Source organism: Oncorhynchus tshawytscha, linkage group LG12 (assembly GCF_018296145.1).
Source record: "Oncorhynchus tshawytscha isolate Ot180627B linkage group LG12, Otsh_v2.0, whole genome shotgun sequence".
Taxonomy (NCBI): domain Eukaryota; kingdom Metazoa; phylum Chordata; class Actinopteri; order Salmoniformes; family Salmonidae; genus Oncorhynchus; species Oncorhynchus tshawytscha.
The window spans coordinates 8,970,314-8,986,570 of record NC_056440.1 but is presented as its reverse complement, the minus strand read 5'-3'; the positions used below and the strand labels follow the sequence as shown (position 1 = coordinate 8,986,570).

The following is a 16,257-nucleotide window of genomic DNA, read 5'->3' as shown; positions in this document are numbered from 1 at the left end:
TCATGTACAGGTAGAGATACTGGTGTGCAAAAGAGCAGAAAAGTAAATAAATAAAAACAGTATGGGGATGAGGTAGGTAAATTGGGTGGGCTATTTACAGATGGACTATGTACAGCTGCAGCGATCGGTTAGCTGCTCAGATAGCAGATGTTTAAAGTTGGTGAGGGAAATAAAAGTCTCTTTCTGTGTGGTATAGGATCGAGTGGGAGACTCCTAAAGAGAAGGCAGTGGCAGAGCATCAGAATAAAGAAGAAGATGCTGCTGTTGCTGAATCCGACAAAGAGGAGTTAGCTGAGGTATGTATACTATGGGTGTGAACGTTTAAACATTCAAACATTTCAACGAAATTGGGTTTCCTTAGTTAATAAGACTAAATCCCTAACCGATAAACAATATAATATTTTTCCTCACAAAATTCGAATCACAGTGCAGTTATCACAAAACAACAACTAATTTGTCCCGATCATCATCATGAAGTGAACATTTCAATTAAAACAAATACCTAACGCAACAATGCGGTAATGTTGGTAGGAGGGGAAAAAGGTTGTTATTTTGAGCTACTTTGTTAACCAGAGCTGTAATGCACCAGGGAGTGTGAAAGTCTCCAAACAGAGCATCAGCTCAAACTTGACGAGGGGAGCATGGAGGGGGAGAGACAGAAACCAAGTCGACTCGCGCTAACTTATTGTGAGTTATTTATCATACCATGTATGTACCTGTCTTGACTTCATCAAACCGAGAGAAGCTAGTTAAGATGGCGCTAGCTAGCTGGATAGCTAAGCAAGCCAGGCGGCACCATTTTCCCTGTTATTTTAATTTACAGATAGCCATGGGCTATCTCCAACACTCACACATCCTTTACAAATTAAGCATTTGTGCTTAGTGAGTCTGCCAAATCAGACGCAGTAGGGATGACCAGGGATGTTCTGTTGATATGTGTGCGAATTGGACCATTTCCAGTCCAGCATTCAAACTGTAACAAGTACTTTTGGGTGTCAGGGAACAGGTACAGTGGTTCTTCCTTTAAAAGTTACGAGTTTTATGCTGTGACTGTTTGTGGTAGATGGTGGCATTCTGTCATTGCACCACACTATCACAAGGGGGAGTTAGAACGCTGATGTATCGGTAGTCTAAACTGTGGCAATTAATGGATGCGTTTTCAGTCTGAGAGTCTCTCCTCTGGCACTAGAGTCCTGCATCAGGCAAGAACAACAACAACTGTTGGTGGTCCTGGAGTTAAGCGAGAACTTGTGTAATACAATGGGGGAATATCACTTGACATGTGGATTGACAATTAAAAAATTAAAAATAGGCACGGTGGACTTTTGGTTTATCTCCCTTTTAAAAACAGAAATAAATCATTCTCAATAACAAACTGGCTTTATTTACAAATGAGTAAGAATGACTCACCACATGTTCCAAAATGGCTTTTTTCCCTTTATTCAGATTACAATCGCTCACTTTCGGTTATTTGAAATTAAATCATCTCCAATATCATTATTTTTTAAACAAAGCGATTATTATTATTATTATTAACCCTGCATTATAATGATATAAAAGCCCCTTAGATATTCTCAGAGATCAGATTTTCCATAACAAAAAATGCCCCCTAGATATTAATTTAGAATCCTCCAATCCTCTAAATGTAATCATTGGCGAAGAGCCACTTCATTGGAAAGTCAGGCAGCATTGGCGGAGTTGAAGAGGGTGAGGAACGAAATGGAGTCACAATCCATGCCAGGCAAACGTGCAGATGATTATTTCAACTACATTTTAGTTGCAACAAGTTCGATCGGGTTCAAATAAGGACACCTACATGTAGAGATGAAACAAATATTTTTTAGATATACTGTAGGCCTACCGTAGGTGACATGAGTCTCACTAGTGGTGAGTAATGTGCTGTTAAAAGTGTTGTAGGTCTTATTTTTATTTAACCTTTTCTACTACGTAAAGGTCTACTTACTTTGCTGGCGTCTTGACCCAGTTTATGCCCTCATTTCCAATGCAAACCATAATAAATTACTATGGGAATGAATGGAAGAGGGAGTGAAGGGGGGGGAGTAAGGAACTTCTCTGTCGGCCCTGGAAAACATGTTTTCACAAGGGCTATTAGCAGGACAGTAGACATGATGTGGTTCCAAAAACACCCCTCTGACATTGGGTCCAGCTTGTCTCTTGATGATGATTGGGGATTGGGCTCGGGCCGATTCCGGTGGGAGTTATCTGGCACAAATGTATCACTTGGGGCTTGGGCCGATTGTGGCTACTCTCTGGCAGATGATTTCACGGGCTGCTTTATATAATTAACATTTCATTATTTATTTTTCCATATTTTCTCAATGTTTCTGTGATCAAAAAATCAAATGAACATTTTAATTAAATTCTTTAAGAGTCCTGTTAAAGTAGTATTTTAGTATTTTGATACTTTATCCAAGGCAATTAATCAGCATTAAAAACTTTGTGGATGGGGCCTCCCGAGCGGCGCAGCGGTCTAAGACACTGCATCGCTACAGATGTTGGTTCGATACCGTGCCGGCCGCGACCGGGAGACCCATGAGGCGCCGCACAGGGGCGGGCGGTGGGCTTATGGTTTCGGTGCGGTAGGCTTATGGTAAAAACAGGTAGAGAAAACAAATGTAGCAGGCTGTGAATCCTGCAAACAACATTTCTCGAATGGGCTATTAGCAGGACAATAGTCTCTTCAACCTTTACAAAGAATAGTGTAATAGCTCGGCTACTGTAGGTGTGAACCCCCCCCAAATTGCAATGTACATTATTAAGTACTCTACATTTATATCTCCAAACCTCATGCAACCGCAAAATGTCAGATAAAGCACATACTGTACAGTATTTATGCTTTCCTTAATAAAATAATGGTAAAAATACTCTTTCAAAATGCAGATGTTTATTTCAACTATCAGCAGGACAATAGGGAATAAATATCACTGAATGACAGAGCATGGGGACTGGTCTTGATAAATCAATCAGATTTTTATTTGGTTTGGTTTTTGGTTTTTATTTTGCTCTTCACTCGCAGTTGATAGTAGCCTAGGCCTACTCCCGACCGGTCTTCAACTGTCTTCTGACTGTGATTAGAGCAATGTTGATTGCCTTTGCCGATCGCTCATCATCTTCAACCATCAGTGAGTCCATCTTACTGAGTCCACCAAATACACTGTTTTAAGTACTCTAAAACCAGATTTGCCCCAACAAAAAAATGCATCAACCCCTAAAATATATAAGCGTATTATTAACCCTCTAATTGTAATGCAGATGTTTATTTCGTTATGGATCCATAACGAATTACTATGGGAATGTGGTCAACTGTTTCAGCACCGAGGCAAAAATGGGGACTGGTATTGATTTTATTTTCACGGAATCTCCGTATGGGTATTGGATAGACTACAGCGTAGCCTAGTGGTTAGAGCATTGGATTACTAACTGGTAGGTTGCAAGTTCAAATCCCCGAACTGACAAAATACAAATCTGTCGTTCTACCCCTGAACAAGGCAGTTAACCCACTGTTCCTAGGCCGTTATTGAAAATAACTGACTTGCCTAGTTAAATAAAGGTAAAATTTAAAAATGAGGGTGTGTAAATGTTAGGATTATTTTTCTCTTAGTACAGTAGCCTACTCCCGACCGGTCACGTTGTACAGTGCCATATTTTCGGCCTAGTATGGTTCTCAATCAGAGGCAGCTGTCAATTGCTGTCCTGGATTGAGAATCATACTTGGGTAGCGTGGGTTTCAGTTTTGGATTGTGGGTGTTTGTCTTCCGTGTCAGTGTTTGTCGCCACACGGGACTGTTTCGTTTCTTCACGATTATTATTTTGTTCCAGTGTTCAGTTGTCTCTTGTTTAAAGACATGTAGCTAGCTAGCTAGTTAAACAATGGACCATAATCACAACTCATACCCTGCATGAATCTGCAAGTCGCTAACCAACCAGGTTATATGGCTATAACTAGTCAAGCAAATGTGTCTGAGATACAAATAATAAGATCATACACACAACGTTAGCTAGCGACCCAGCCAGCTAACTTTAGCTAGCTAACAGTACACTTGAAATGAAGCCACTTTCTGTCAAAATTAGAAACGTGTAATCTTACCAGTATACATCATGGTTGGACACGTCTCCTGTCTGATGCCATGCATGGTTGCCTTAGTTTGACGATGTAATCCAGGCTGGTGTTTTCTTCATCTCCTTAGCTATCATACTCAAATTCCACTGATTTCAAAACTAGGTCCTCCAGAAAGTGGAGAGCATACACACAACGTTAGCTAGTGAGCCATCCAGCTAACGTTAGTTAGCTAACAGTACACTTTAACTTATGCAGTTTTACTATGCAATATTTTTTTTTAAAGCTGTGTTCAACATGAGTACCTAAACATACTGACCAGCTCCAATAGACAGACGTTTGCTATATGGTAGACCAATCCAAACTCATCTCTCGGCATGGCCAGCCCACACATTATCTCAGCCAATCATGGCTAGCCGGAAGGTTGCTCTCTTTTTCTGTGGCCAACTAGGCTCATAATTTAATGATTTTATTTGTACTTACGGATGGCATTTTATATTAAGGCACATGGAAGTTCACATGTTCGAGAAGGAATTTCTCCCAAAAAACACATTTTGATATGAATAAAATAAAAATCACTTTCAAACAGCTCTCCTGTGAAGTCGTGACTTGCGACATACTGAATCGGGTCACAAATGTAATCTATCCACGGAAAGCGCGATGTAGACCATCTGTTTTGTGAATACACATGGATTTTTCGGAAAAACAAAATAAAAGTTATCTTAAACGTAAAAACAAAATTGCTCATTTGTCACAACCCTAATGTATGTGATTCATACTATTGGTAAACTATTCATCTTTGTTTTTGAAGTGTCCAGGAGTAAAGAGTCTTAAGTGACACACTCTTTTCTTTTTTCAATAATTGACAGGATGTTGTTCAGACAGCCACGGCGGACACAGCAGTAGAGGCAGAGCTTGGAGAGGAGATTGGAGAGACTTTTGCAAAACAGACACTCAAGCTTCAGAAAGACACTGTGTTGCTGGTGGACCTGAAGAAAACCTTGCAACCACAAGTGGAGGTAGAAAATGTGGCCTCAGAGATAGAGGAGGTGGAGGAGGAGGCTCCAAAGGAGTTGGCAGGAACCAATGAAGACAAAGGAGAGAACAACGAAGAAATAGGCAGACCAAGATCCACTCGTATCACGAAACCTGTTGAGGCTGAGGAGACCGTGGAAGAGGAGCAGCCAACAGTTGAGGAACCTGCTGTGGAAGTGGAGATCTCGCTACCTGAGGATGAAGAGGAGGCTCCGGTTGTAGAACCTAGAGTCCTGAGTAGAGGAAGAAAAAGTGTTCCATTTACTCCGACTCCAAAACACAAGTCCAAAAGAAGAGGCAAACAGCATGAGGAAGAGGAGAATGTGGAGATGCCAGCAGAAGAAGAGGCACCAGTAGTGGAAGCCAGAGTTCTGAGGAGAGGAAGGAAATCGGCTTCTGCTCCTGCCACACCTAGACGCCAATCCACACATGCCACTAAAGCACCTAAAGAGGAGGAGGTGGCTGAATCTGTTTGGGAAGCTGTGGAAGAAAAGGAGAAAGTAAAACCAGTGGAGGAGGTAAGGGCAGAGGAGAAAGCCACACTAATGGATGAAGAGGGCATGGTGGAGGAAGCTGCAACAGTGGAGAGTATGGAGGAAGAAAGGGTGGCAGTGGAAGCCATAACTGAGGAAGATGGAAAGGTAGAGGAAGAGAAGGAAGAGGAAGCTGAAGCTCCACCTGAAACTGCAACAGTGGAGGAGGAGAGTGTCGCAAAAGAAAATGTGGATGAAGAAGCAACAGCTAAGGAAGGGGAAGAGCAGGAAGCGGAGAGAGTGGAAGAAGAAAATATTGAGGAAGCTGCAGCAGAAACTATTAGTGTGGAAGAAAATATGGAGGAGGAAGCAACAACCACAGTGGAAGAAAAGGAAGAGGAAAAAGTGGAAGAAGTGAAGAAAGAGGAAACACTTATTGAACTACTTGTAGAAAAACTAGCTGAAGACGTTGCTGGGATAGAAGAGGTAGATAAAGTGGAGGAGAAAGAGGAAGCAAAGCCAGTTGAGGAAGAGAAGAAGACTTCACCACCTGAGGAGGAAGATCAAGCTCCAGTAGAGGAGAAAGAGGAAGCAAAGCCAGTTGAGGAAGAGAAGAAGACTTCATTTGAGGAGGAAGAGCACGCTCCAGTTGTAGAAACAAGAGTTTTGAGGAGAGGAAGAAAAAGTATTCCAGCTACTCCGACTGCAAAGCGCAAGTCCACAAGAAGAGACAAGCAAGCGGAGGAGAAAGACCCAGCTGTGGAAGAAAAGGAACCAGTAGTGGAAACCAGAGTTCTGAGGAGAGGAGGCAGAGGAAGATGTTCTGCTCCTGTCCCTGCCACACACGGACGCAAATCCACAAGAGCCTGCCAACAAACTGAGGAAGAGGAAGATGTGGAGGCAACGGTTGAACCTGTACCAGAAGCGATGGAGGAAAAGATGGAGGAAGAGAAGGAAACAGAGATAGTGGAAGAAGACGTTGAGGAAGCTGCAGCTGAAACTATTGGTGTGGATGAAAAGATGGAGGAGGAAGCAACAACCACAGAGGAGAAAAAGGAAGAGGAAAAAGTGGAAGAGAAGAAAGAGGAAACACTTATTGAACTAATTGTAGAAAAACTATCTGAAGAAGTTTCTGTGGTAGAGGCAGAAAAAGTGGAGGAGAAAGAGGAAGCAAAGCCAGTTGAGGAAGAGAAGAAGACTTCACCACCTGAGGAGGAAGAGCAAGCTCCAGTAGAGGAGGAAGAGGATGCTCCAGTTGTAGAAACAAGAGTTTTGAGGAGAGGAAGAAAAAGTATTCCAGCTACTCCGACTGCAAAGCGCAAGTCCACAAGAAGAGACAAACAAGTGGAGGAGAAAGACCCAGCTGTGGAAGAAAAGGAACCAGTAGTGGAAACCAGAGCTCTGAGGAGAGGAGGCAGAGGAAGATGTTCTGCTCCTGCCCCTGCCACACACGGACGCAAATCCACACGTTCCCGCAAACAGCCTGAGGAGAAGGATGAGGAGGTAGAGGCAGAATTGGTAAATGAGCAAAAGATGGCAGAGGTGGTTGCACCTGTTCAGGATGCTGTGGAGGCAGAATTGGTAAATGAGCAAAAGATGGCAGAGGTGGTTGCACCTGTTCAGGATGCTGTGGAGGACAAATTGGAGGAAGAAAAAGCAGTGGACGAAGCAGAAGCTGAAACTGCACCGTTGGAAGAGGAGAGTGTTGCTGAACAAAAGGTGGTGGAGGGACAAACGACTCAGGAAGAGAGAACTGCTACTGTGGAAGAAAAGGTGGGAGGCAAAATACCTGAAAAAGAGGAAAAGGTTGAAGAGGACAAGAAAGCTGAAGCTGAAACTGCACCAGTAGAAGAGGAGAGAGTTGCAGAAGAAAAAGTGGAGGAAGAAGCAAAACCCACAGAGGAAGAAAAGGTGGAAAACTCAACAACTGAGGAAGAGGAAAGAGTTGAGGAAGATAAGAAAGAGGTGGAAGCAGAAGAGGAAGAAATGGTTGAAATGGGTGTAGAAAAACTAGCAGATGTAGGTGAAGAGGCAGAACAAGTGGAGGAGTCAACAGCAGTTGAAAGTGTTGCAGATGAAGTGCTATTAAAGCCAGTTGAGGAACCTGCTGAGGAAGAAGAGAAGACCTCACACCCTGAGGAAGAAGAGAAGACCCCACCCCCTGAGGAAGAAGAGAAGACCTCACCCCCTGAGGAAGAAGAGGTAGATGAGGAAGAACAAGCTCCAGTTGTGGAAGTAAGAGTTCTGAGGAGAGGAAGAAAAAGTGTTTCAGTTTCTCCCCCAAAACGCAAGTTGAGAGGAAAAGGTCAACAGCCTGAGAAAGACGAGAAGCTGGAGGAGCCAGAGGAGGAAGAGTCAGCTGAGGAGGAAGAAGAGGCACCCATAGTTGAAGCCAGAGTTCTCAGGAGAGGAAGGAGAACTGCCCCTACAACTGCCCCTGCTTCATCTAGACGCAAATCCACACGAGTCAGCAAGCATCCTGAGGAAGAGGAGGATGTGGAGGCAGTTGCTGAACCTGCACCAGAAGCGATGGAGGAAAAGGTGGAGGAAGAAAAAGCTATGGAGGAGGAAAAGGAAGCCGCAGCTGAAACAGCACCAGTGGAAGAGGAGAGTGTTGCAGAAGAAAAGGTGGAGGAAGTAAAAGCAGTGGAGGAGGAAGGAGAAATTGTGGAAGACGAAAATGTGGAGAACGAGAAGGAACTGCAGATTGTGGTAAAAGAGAAGGTTCAAGAAGCTAAAGCTGCAGCTGAAACTGAACCAGTTGAACAGGATAATGTTGCAGAAGAAAAGGTGGAAGAGGAATTAAAAAGCATAGAGGAAGAAACAACTGAGGAAGAGGAGAAAGTTGAGGAAGAGAAGAAAGAGATGAATGCAGAAAAGGAAACAATTGTTGAAATGGCTGTAGAAAAACTAGCAGAGGTTGTTGAAGAGGCAGAAAAAGTGGAGGAGGTAACAGCAGTGGAAAGTGTTGCAGATGAAGTGGTAGAAAATCCAGTTGAGGAACCTGCTGAGGAAGAAGAGAAGACCTCACTACCTGAGGTGGAAGAGGAGGCTCCAGTTGTAGAAACAAGAGTTCTGAGGAGAGGAACAAAAAGTGTTCCAGTTTCTCCTCCAAAACTTAAGTCCACAAAAAGAGGCAAACAAGTCCAGGAAGAGGAAAGCATGGAGGAGCCAGAGGATGAAGAAGCACCAGTAGTGGAAACCAGAGTTACGAGGAAAGGAAGGAAATCTGTCCTTGCTCCTGCCACACCTAGACGCAAATCCAAACGAGCCCGCATAGAACCCGAAGAAGAGAAAGAGGAGAATGAAGAGGAAAAGGTAGACGATGCGGCTGCAACAGTGGAGAGTGTGGATGAAGAAAAGGTGGAGGAAGCTGCGGCTGCACCAGTGAAGAGTGTGGAGGAAGAAAAGGTGGAGGAAGTGAATGAACTGGAGGCAGAAGAAAAGGTTGAAGAGGAAACAAAAGCTGTGGAAGAAGCAAGAACTGAGGAAGAAGAAAAGGTGGAAGAAGCAACAACTGAGGGAGGAAAAAAGGTAGAAGAAGCAACAACTGCGGGGGCTGTGGTAGAGGAGGCTGAAAATGTGGAGGAGGTGGCAACAGTGATGAAAAGTGTTGCAGTCGAAAAGCCAGTTGAGGAAGAGAAGACCTCACAACCTGAGGAAGAAGCAGAGACTCCTGTTGTAGAAATAAGGGTCCTAAGGCGAGGGGAAAAAAGCACTCCTGTTAATCCTCCAAAACGTAGGTTCACACCAAAAGGCAAGCAAGCTGAGGAAAATGAGAAGAAGGAGGAAGAAAAAGTAGAGGAGGTGGCTGAGCATGTGCCGGAAGCTGTGGAGGAAAAGGAGCAGGAGAAGAAGGTGGCTGAGCATGTGCCGGAAGCTGTGGAGGAAAAGGAGCAGGAGGAGAAGGTGGCTGAGCATGTGCCGGAAGCTGTGGAGGAAAAGGAGCAGGAGAAGAAGGTGGCTGAGCATGTGCCGGAAGCTGTGGAGGAAAAGGAGCAGGAGAAGAAGGTGGCTGAGCATGTGCCGGAAGCTGTGGCGGAAAAGGAGCAGGAGGAGAAGGTGGCTGAGCATGTGCCGGAAGCTGTGGAGGAAAAGGAGGTGGCAGCTGAGGAAGATGAGGCACCATTAGTGGAAGCCAATATTCTGTGGAGAGGAAGGAGATCTGCCCCTGCCACACCAAGACGCAAATCCAAACGAGCCCGCAAAGAACCTGAAGAAGAGGAAAATGAGGAGGAAAATGTAGAGGAGGAGAAAATGGTGGTTGAGGAGAATAAGATGGAGGAGGAAGAAGAAAAGGTTGAAAAGCCAGCAGAGAGTGCTGCTTCAGAGACGAAAGAGGCAGAAGCCATCGCACAGCAGCCAGAGGAGGTGGCAGAGCAAACAGAGCGGAAGGAAGAAGTAAAGAACACTGCTGAAACAGAAGAAGAAAAGGTAGCTGATGAAGAAACAGATATAGCGGTAGAGAAGGAAGAAGGAGACACCACCAATGTGGGAAAAAATACTGACAAGGCAACAGTAACTTCTGCTACTCAAGATGAAGTAGCTGGTAAAGCTTCAGAGGACGAGGAGGGAGAAACTCTGGTGGTGGAAGCGGAAGAGGTAGAGAAAACAGAAGAAATGACAGAGGAAGTAGAAGACAAAGTCCAGAACAAAGCTGTTGAGGACAAGGGAGAGGCCACAACAACAACAAGCCAAGAGGAAGTGGTAGCAGAGAGCCTTGAGGAAGTTGTGGAAGTTCCTCCAGTTGTGGAAACTAGAGCAATGAGGAGCAGGACAAAGACAGTCACAGCAGCCACACCCAAACGAAAGTCCTTACGAAGCAAGTCTTCTGTGGATTATAAGGAACAGGATGCAGAGGAGGAGGAAACAGGAAATGAACCCACAGTGGAAGAAGGGGAGGATAATGTAGTGGCAGAAGAGGCGAGCGTAGTAGAGGAGGAAGACGAAGAGGAAGAAGAAGTAGAGGAGGAGAAAAAAGAAAAAGCGGAGGAAGGGGCCCCGGTGCCTGAGGTTGCTGTTGTCAAGGAGACGGAGAAGCAGCCTGTGGTATCAAGAGTTCTGAGAGTGAGGTTAACTGCCACGCCCATAGCCACACCCACACCACAGCAGCGTACATCCACAAAACGCAGCAAAATAGTTACACCTGAGAAGGTCGAGCCTGAGGTGGGCATGCTTTCATCAGATGAAGAGCAGAAAGAGAGCCCTGTGGAAAAGAGAAACCTCCGGAAGAGAAAAAGCATGGAACCAACACCTGTTCGCAGATCCATGCGCCGCAGCAGAACTTAGACTGTGGAGAACGTTTTTTTGGTTCAGTTTTTAAAAAATGCATCTATTTAGTGAAGATTTCATATTAGACCAGATTGTTTTCTTCTGTCTATTTGTAAGTTTCTATAAATAGAAAATTAGAAAAAAAAACATACATCACTTAACATTTTTATGTAATTTTTCTGAAAGTCAATATGTAGTTTATTTGATATCTTTTCATATTGTATATATATTTTGCATTTAACCACAAGTCTGTGAACAGTTTTTTGTTGACCTTAATGGCTGGTAACACAATGCGTTTCAGCTTTGGTTTGGACACAATCATCTAAAACAACATTTATTCACTCAAAATACTGCATCCCATGATCTGCTAAAACAACATTTATGCCAAACGGTGTCTCCTCGAATAAGAATCAAGAAGCCTGTAAATAAATATATATATTTTTAAAAACAAATGTAGTTACATTGGGACACACCAGCACTAATCGTCATCAAGAAAATATTTTGGGCCACCAGGCTCCATGCTCAATCTGGTATATTTTAGAAAATATGAAATATTGATATCTACAATAGTGCAGATACATATGAAAACATTTTTTTTAAACGTCAATCGAAAGGACATTGCTCAGACATGCACAAAAACAAGATAACAGCTCCCCTTTGTTATAAGATTATTCATAGTTTTTTAAGCAAACTATGTTTATTTATATTTTTTTTCTACACATGTCAGTAACAGTTCTTGTGGAAATTTGGAATGCTTACATTTTTACCCATTTATACAAATGTTTTCAACAGAACTCAGGATATAAAATCACATTTTATTCAGCATAATTCTTCATTTGAAATATCTAATGTCAACACTTTGTGTCATTGTGTTACATTTTGTGTGTATTGAACAATTTGGTACACTTTGAACATATTTAGTGTAAAAAAACTACTAAATACACACTAAAATATTACCTCACTGAGCCAACGAGGTTCAAACCATTTCAGTTTGTAATTTGAAAAGGATGTGTTTCCTGTATTAACCTTTACCCATGACAACATTCCTCTGAAAAGGCAATGCGCGAAATTCAAAAAATATTTTGGGGGGAAATATGTCACTTTCACACATTAACAAGTCCAATACAGCAAATGAAAGATAACCATCTTGTTAATCTACCCACATGGTGTCCGATTTGAAAAATGATTTACAGTGAAAGCACAACATATGATTATGTTAGCTCATAGCCAAGTCAAAAAAACACAGACAATTTTCCAGCCAAAGATAGGAGTCACAAAAAGCAGAAATATAGATAAAATTAATCACTAACCTTTGATGCTCTTCATCAGATGACACTCATAGGACTTCATGTTATACAATACATGTATGTTTTGTTCGATAATGTGCATATTTATATCCAAAAATCTCAGTTTACATTGGCGCCTTACGTGCAGTAATGTTTTGATTCCAAAACATCCAGTGATTATGCAGAAATACTCATAATAAACATAGATAAAAGATGCAAGTGTTATTCACAGAATTAAAGATAGACTTATCCTCTATGCAACCGCTGTGTCAGATTTCAAAAAAACTTTACGGAAAAAGCATAATCTGAGAACGGCGTTCAGAGCCCAATCCAGCCAAAGAAATAGCCGCCATTTTGGCGTCAACAGAAGCTAGAAAAAACACTAAATATTCACTTACCTTTGATCTTCATCAGAAGGCACTCCCAGGAATCCCAGTTCAACAATAAACTACTGATTTGTTCCATAAAGTTCCATAAAGCCCATAATTTAGCCACATGTTGTTAGTGTGTTCAGCCCAGTTATCCATCTTCATGAAGCCTGAGCACTTCCTCCAGACCAAACTCGAAAAGTTCCGTGACAGTCCGTAGAAACAAGTCAAATGATGTATGCAATCAATCTTTAGGTTGTTTTTAACATAAATCATCAATAAGGTTCCAACTGGAGAATTTCATTGTCTGAAGAAAAGCATTGGAGCAAACTCTGTCGGGAGCGCACGTCATGAGACCGAGGCTCTCTGCCAGACCATTCCTTCATAGTAGGATCCTCAAACCCGTTTCTAAAGACGGTGACATCTAGTGGAAGCCCTAGGAAGTGCAACCTCACCCATATCTCAATGTGATTTCTATAGGCACTGTTTTTGAAAATGGATTTCTCACTTCCTGTGTGGATTTTTTCTCAGGTTTTTGCCTGCCATATGAGTTCTGTTATACTCACAGACATCATTCAAACAGTTTTAGAAACTTCAGAGTGTTTTCTATCCAATACTATTAATAATATGCATATATTAGCATCTGGGACAGAGTAGGAGGCAGTTCAGTTTGGGCACGCTATTCATCCAAAAGTGAAAATGCTGCCCCCTATCCCAAAAAAGGATTTAACGCAATATAATTTTATATACCAATACATGTATGTATATCCTCACATCTTGTATGTTAACATTTATCATTAAGGTTTTGATATACAGTAAGTAAAATTTTAACAGTAAAAATATGGTCATACAGAAGAGTTTAAAAAGTTTTTAAAAAAGAGTTTAATAAAGTTTCAAAGTTTCAAATAAAGTTTATAATAAAATCTATAAACTGAGCTATGATGTTAAACTGTGAGAGATGTGAAAATAGATAGAAACTATGAGTTTTCGTTTGTGTGTGTTATTATAATAATATGATATATCTTGTTTCAGACTTTCAACGCTTTTGTTATGTCTCAGTGCCCCACAAAGGCACAAGCCAGCTATAGCCAGCAGTAGCCTGTCTTGCTCACAAACATTTTCATTTAGCAATGTTGTATTTTATGACAAACCTCTCCTTGCATTATGTGGAATGGACTTATGTAACTTCTCCTCTGACAATGTGATTTGTTATGATCTTTGGTAGAAAATAAAGATTTTCACTGTTTTACCTATTTTTATGTTTCCTTTCTGGCTGTGTTACAAGGCCATGTACAGACCTTTCAGGGAGCACGTGCTCCAACAACAAAAAACGACTTTCCTTGCTTTGTCTAACACACTATCAGGAATCTAGCAAATACTTTTTGTGGGTCAATGTGCAGTATTTACTTTCATGGCACAAATGTTTGTTAGCATGTGTCTCACACTGGCTTTAGCCAATGAGGGAGCCAGGTTGCCAAGGCAACTGTTGCCTAGCGACACATGCCTCAGAGGGAGACAACTTCTTCATGGGCAATAAATTCCCATGATTTGTGAATCTGTTTTGGACCGAACAGCGAGCCCTAATTTTTTTTAATGATACCCTGGTTTCGACGACCTGGAATGATACAGAGAAGACTTCTAATGATCACTAGCTTCGTCCTCCTTCTCTGGATCGTGACCCGTGCTCTAAATAACTCAACTGGCTGGTTTGTCTGTCTGTAAAGAGAAGGGTGGCTATACTTTGATACTGCTGCTCTGGCTGGATAGAGAAAAGCTGTCTCCGTTCAATCACTTAATATTTCACCTGATCACTTCTCATCACATTTCTTTCAGTTTTGACGTGCAACAACTGTAGTTTAGACACTTAAAACAACCACACAACTACTGACCACACAACTACTGAACCACACAACTACTGACAACAACCACACAACTATTAAACATAACTACTGACCAAAATGACTGACTACAACCACACAACTACTGACCACAACTACTGATCACAACCACTCAACTACTGACCACAACTACTTACCACAACAACACAACTACAGACCATAACTACTGACCACAATTACTCACCGCAACTCATGAACACAACTCCTAAACATAACTACTGACCACAATCACACAACTACTGACCACAATCACACAACTACTGACCACAGCCATAAAACTACTGACCACAACAACTGACCACTAGTGACCACAACTATGAGGCTGTGGAGGGATCCAAATTGTGGATTTAAAAGAAAACATAAATCATCAGCATACAATGACAACTTGGTTTTTAAACCATGGCTTTCTAACCACTTAATATTATTGCTGTATCTGATTTTAACAGCTAACATTTCGATGGCAATAATAAATTGATATGCCGATAGTGGGCAACCTTGTTTTACTCCTCTTGACAATTTAAAACTTTCTGACAAGTAGACATTATTTACTATTTTACACATAGGTTTACTATATATAACTTTGACCCATTTTATAAGAGATTCTCCAAAATTGAAATATTCAAAGTCAACTATGAATACCAGGCCTGGTTTCCCAGATTTAACATAGTGTTCTATTGTTTCCAGTACTTGTCTTATATTATCGCCAGTGTATCGTCCATGCAAAAAACCTGTCTTATTAGGATTAATAATACCCAACAATAACTTTTTAATTCTATGTGCTAAGCATTTTGCTAGAATTTTTGCATCCCAACACTTAAGTGTAAGAGGCCTCCATTTTTTTCAATGGACTGGATCTTTATATTTACCACTTGGATCTTGTTTCAGTAATAATGAAATCAGACCTTGTTGAGTGTCTGATAATCTACAGTTTATATAGGAGTGGTGAAAACATGCTAATAACAGTCCTCTGAGTATATAAAAAAGGTTTGGTGTACCTCCACTGGTATGTCATCCAGCCCTGGAGTTTGGTATACCTCCACTGGTATGTCATCCAGCCCTGGAGTTTGGTATACCTCCACTGGTATGTCATCCAGCCCTGGAGTTTTCCCAGACTTAAAGGCTTTAATTTCATCAAGAAGTTCCTCCTCTGTATTTTGGTCTTCACATGAGTCTTTCTGTACAGCTGTTAATTTTACATTGTTGATAGAAAAGAAATCTAAACAATTAGCTTTGGTTAGTGGAGATGGAGGAGACTGAAATGAAAACATATGCTTAAAGTACTTTACTTCCTCTTTCAAAATATTGTTTGGTGAATCATGAGTGACAGTCATTTGCATCAAGTTTCAGTAAAAAAAATGGTAGCATTTCTATGTTGAAGATTAAAATAGGATTTGGTGCATTTTCCCCCATATTCCATCCAGTTTGCTTCATTTTATAATATATTACACTTGATCTTTCTTGAATAAGTTCCTCAATTTCTTTTGTTTTTCCTGTAACTTATTCTGAACCTCTATGGCACAGTTTCTATTGCGATCTATCTATCTATCTATCTATCTATCTATCTATCTATCTATCTATCTATCTATCTATCTATCTATCTATCTATCTATCTGTCCTTCCATTCCCTTTCTTAATATGGACTCTTTTGATCTAAATTGCTTTTGCTTTAGAGATTAGTACTGAATTGCATGGCCTCTAATGGCACATTTAAAAGTCTCCCATACAATACAGGGATCTGCTGTACCTAAGTTATGTCAGAAAAGTCAGTTATAAATTCTTCTGTCCTAGTTATAAACAAGTTATCCTCCAATCGGCTTTGATTCAATTTCCAATATATGCGCCCACGTG

At 41.5% G+C, this 16,257-nt stretch overlaps 1 protein-coding gene across 8 annotated transcripts in view; it reads left to right on the top strand.

Annotated features, from left to right (window-relative positions):
- The window catches only part of LOC112247460 (ectoderm-neural cortex protein 1), a 75,856-nt gene that overhangs the window by 42,281 nt on the left and 17,318 nt on the right, over window positions 1–16,257 (top strand). For 2 of the 8 annotated variants that reach the window (XM_042331289.1, XM_024416232.2), the window contains exons 14-15: window positions 197–296; window positions 4,948–12,146. In XM_042331289.1, coding sequence (XP_042187223.1) covers window positions 197–296; window positions 4,948–10,875 — 6,028 coding nt within the window. In that variant the 3' untranslated portion in view covers window positions 10,876–12,146. Of the gene's footprint in view, window positions 1–196; window positions 297–4,947; window positions 12,147–16,257 lie in introns of those variants that run through there. The other 6 variants (XM_042331294.1, XM_042331295.1, XM_042331292.1 and 3 more) reach the window with 5 other exon arrangements.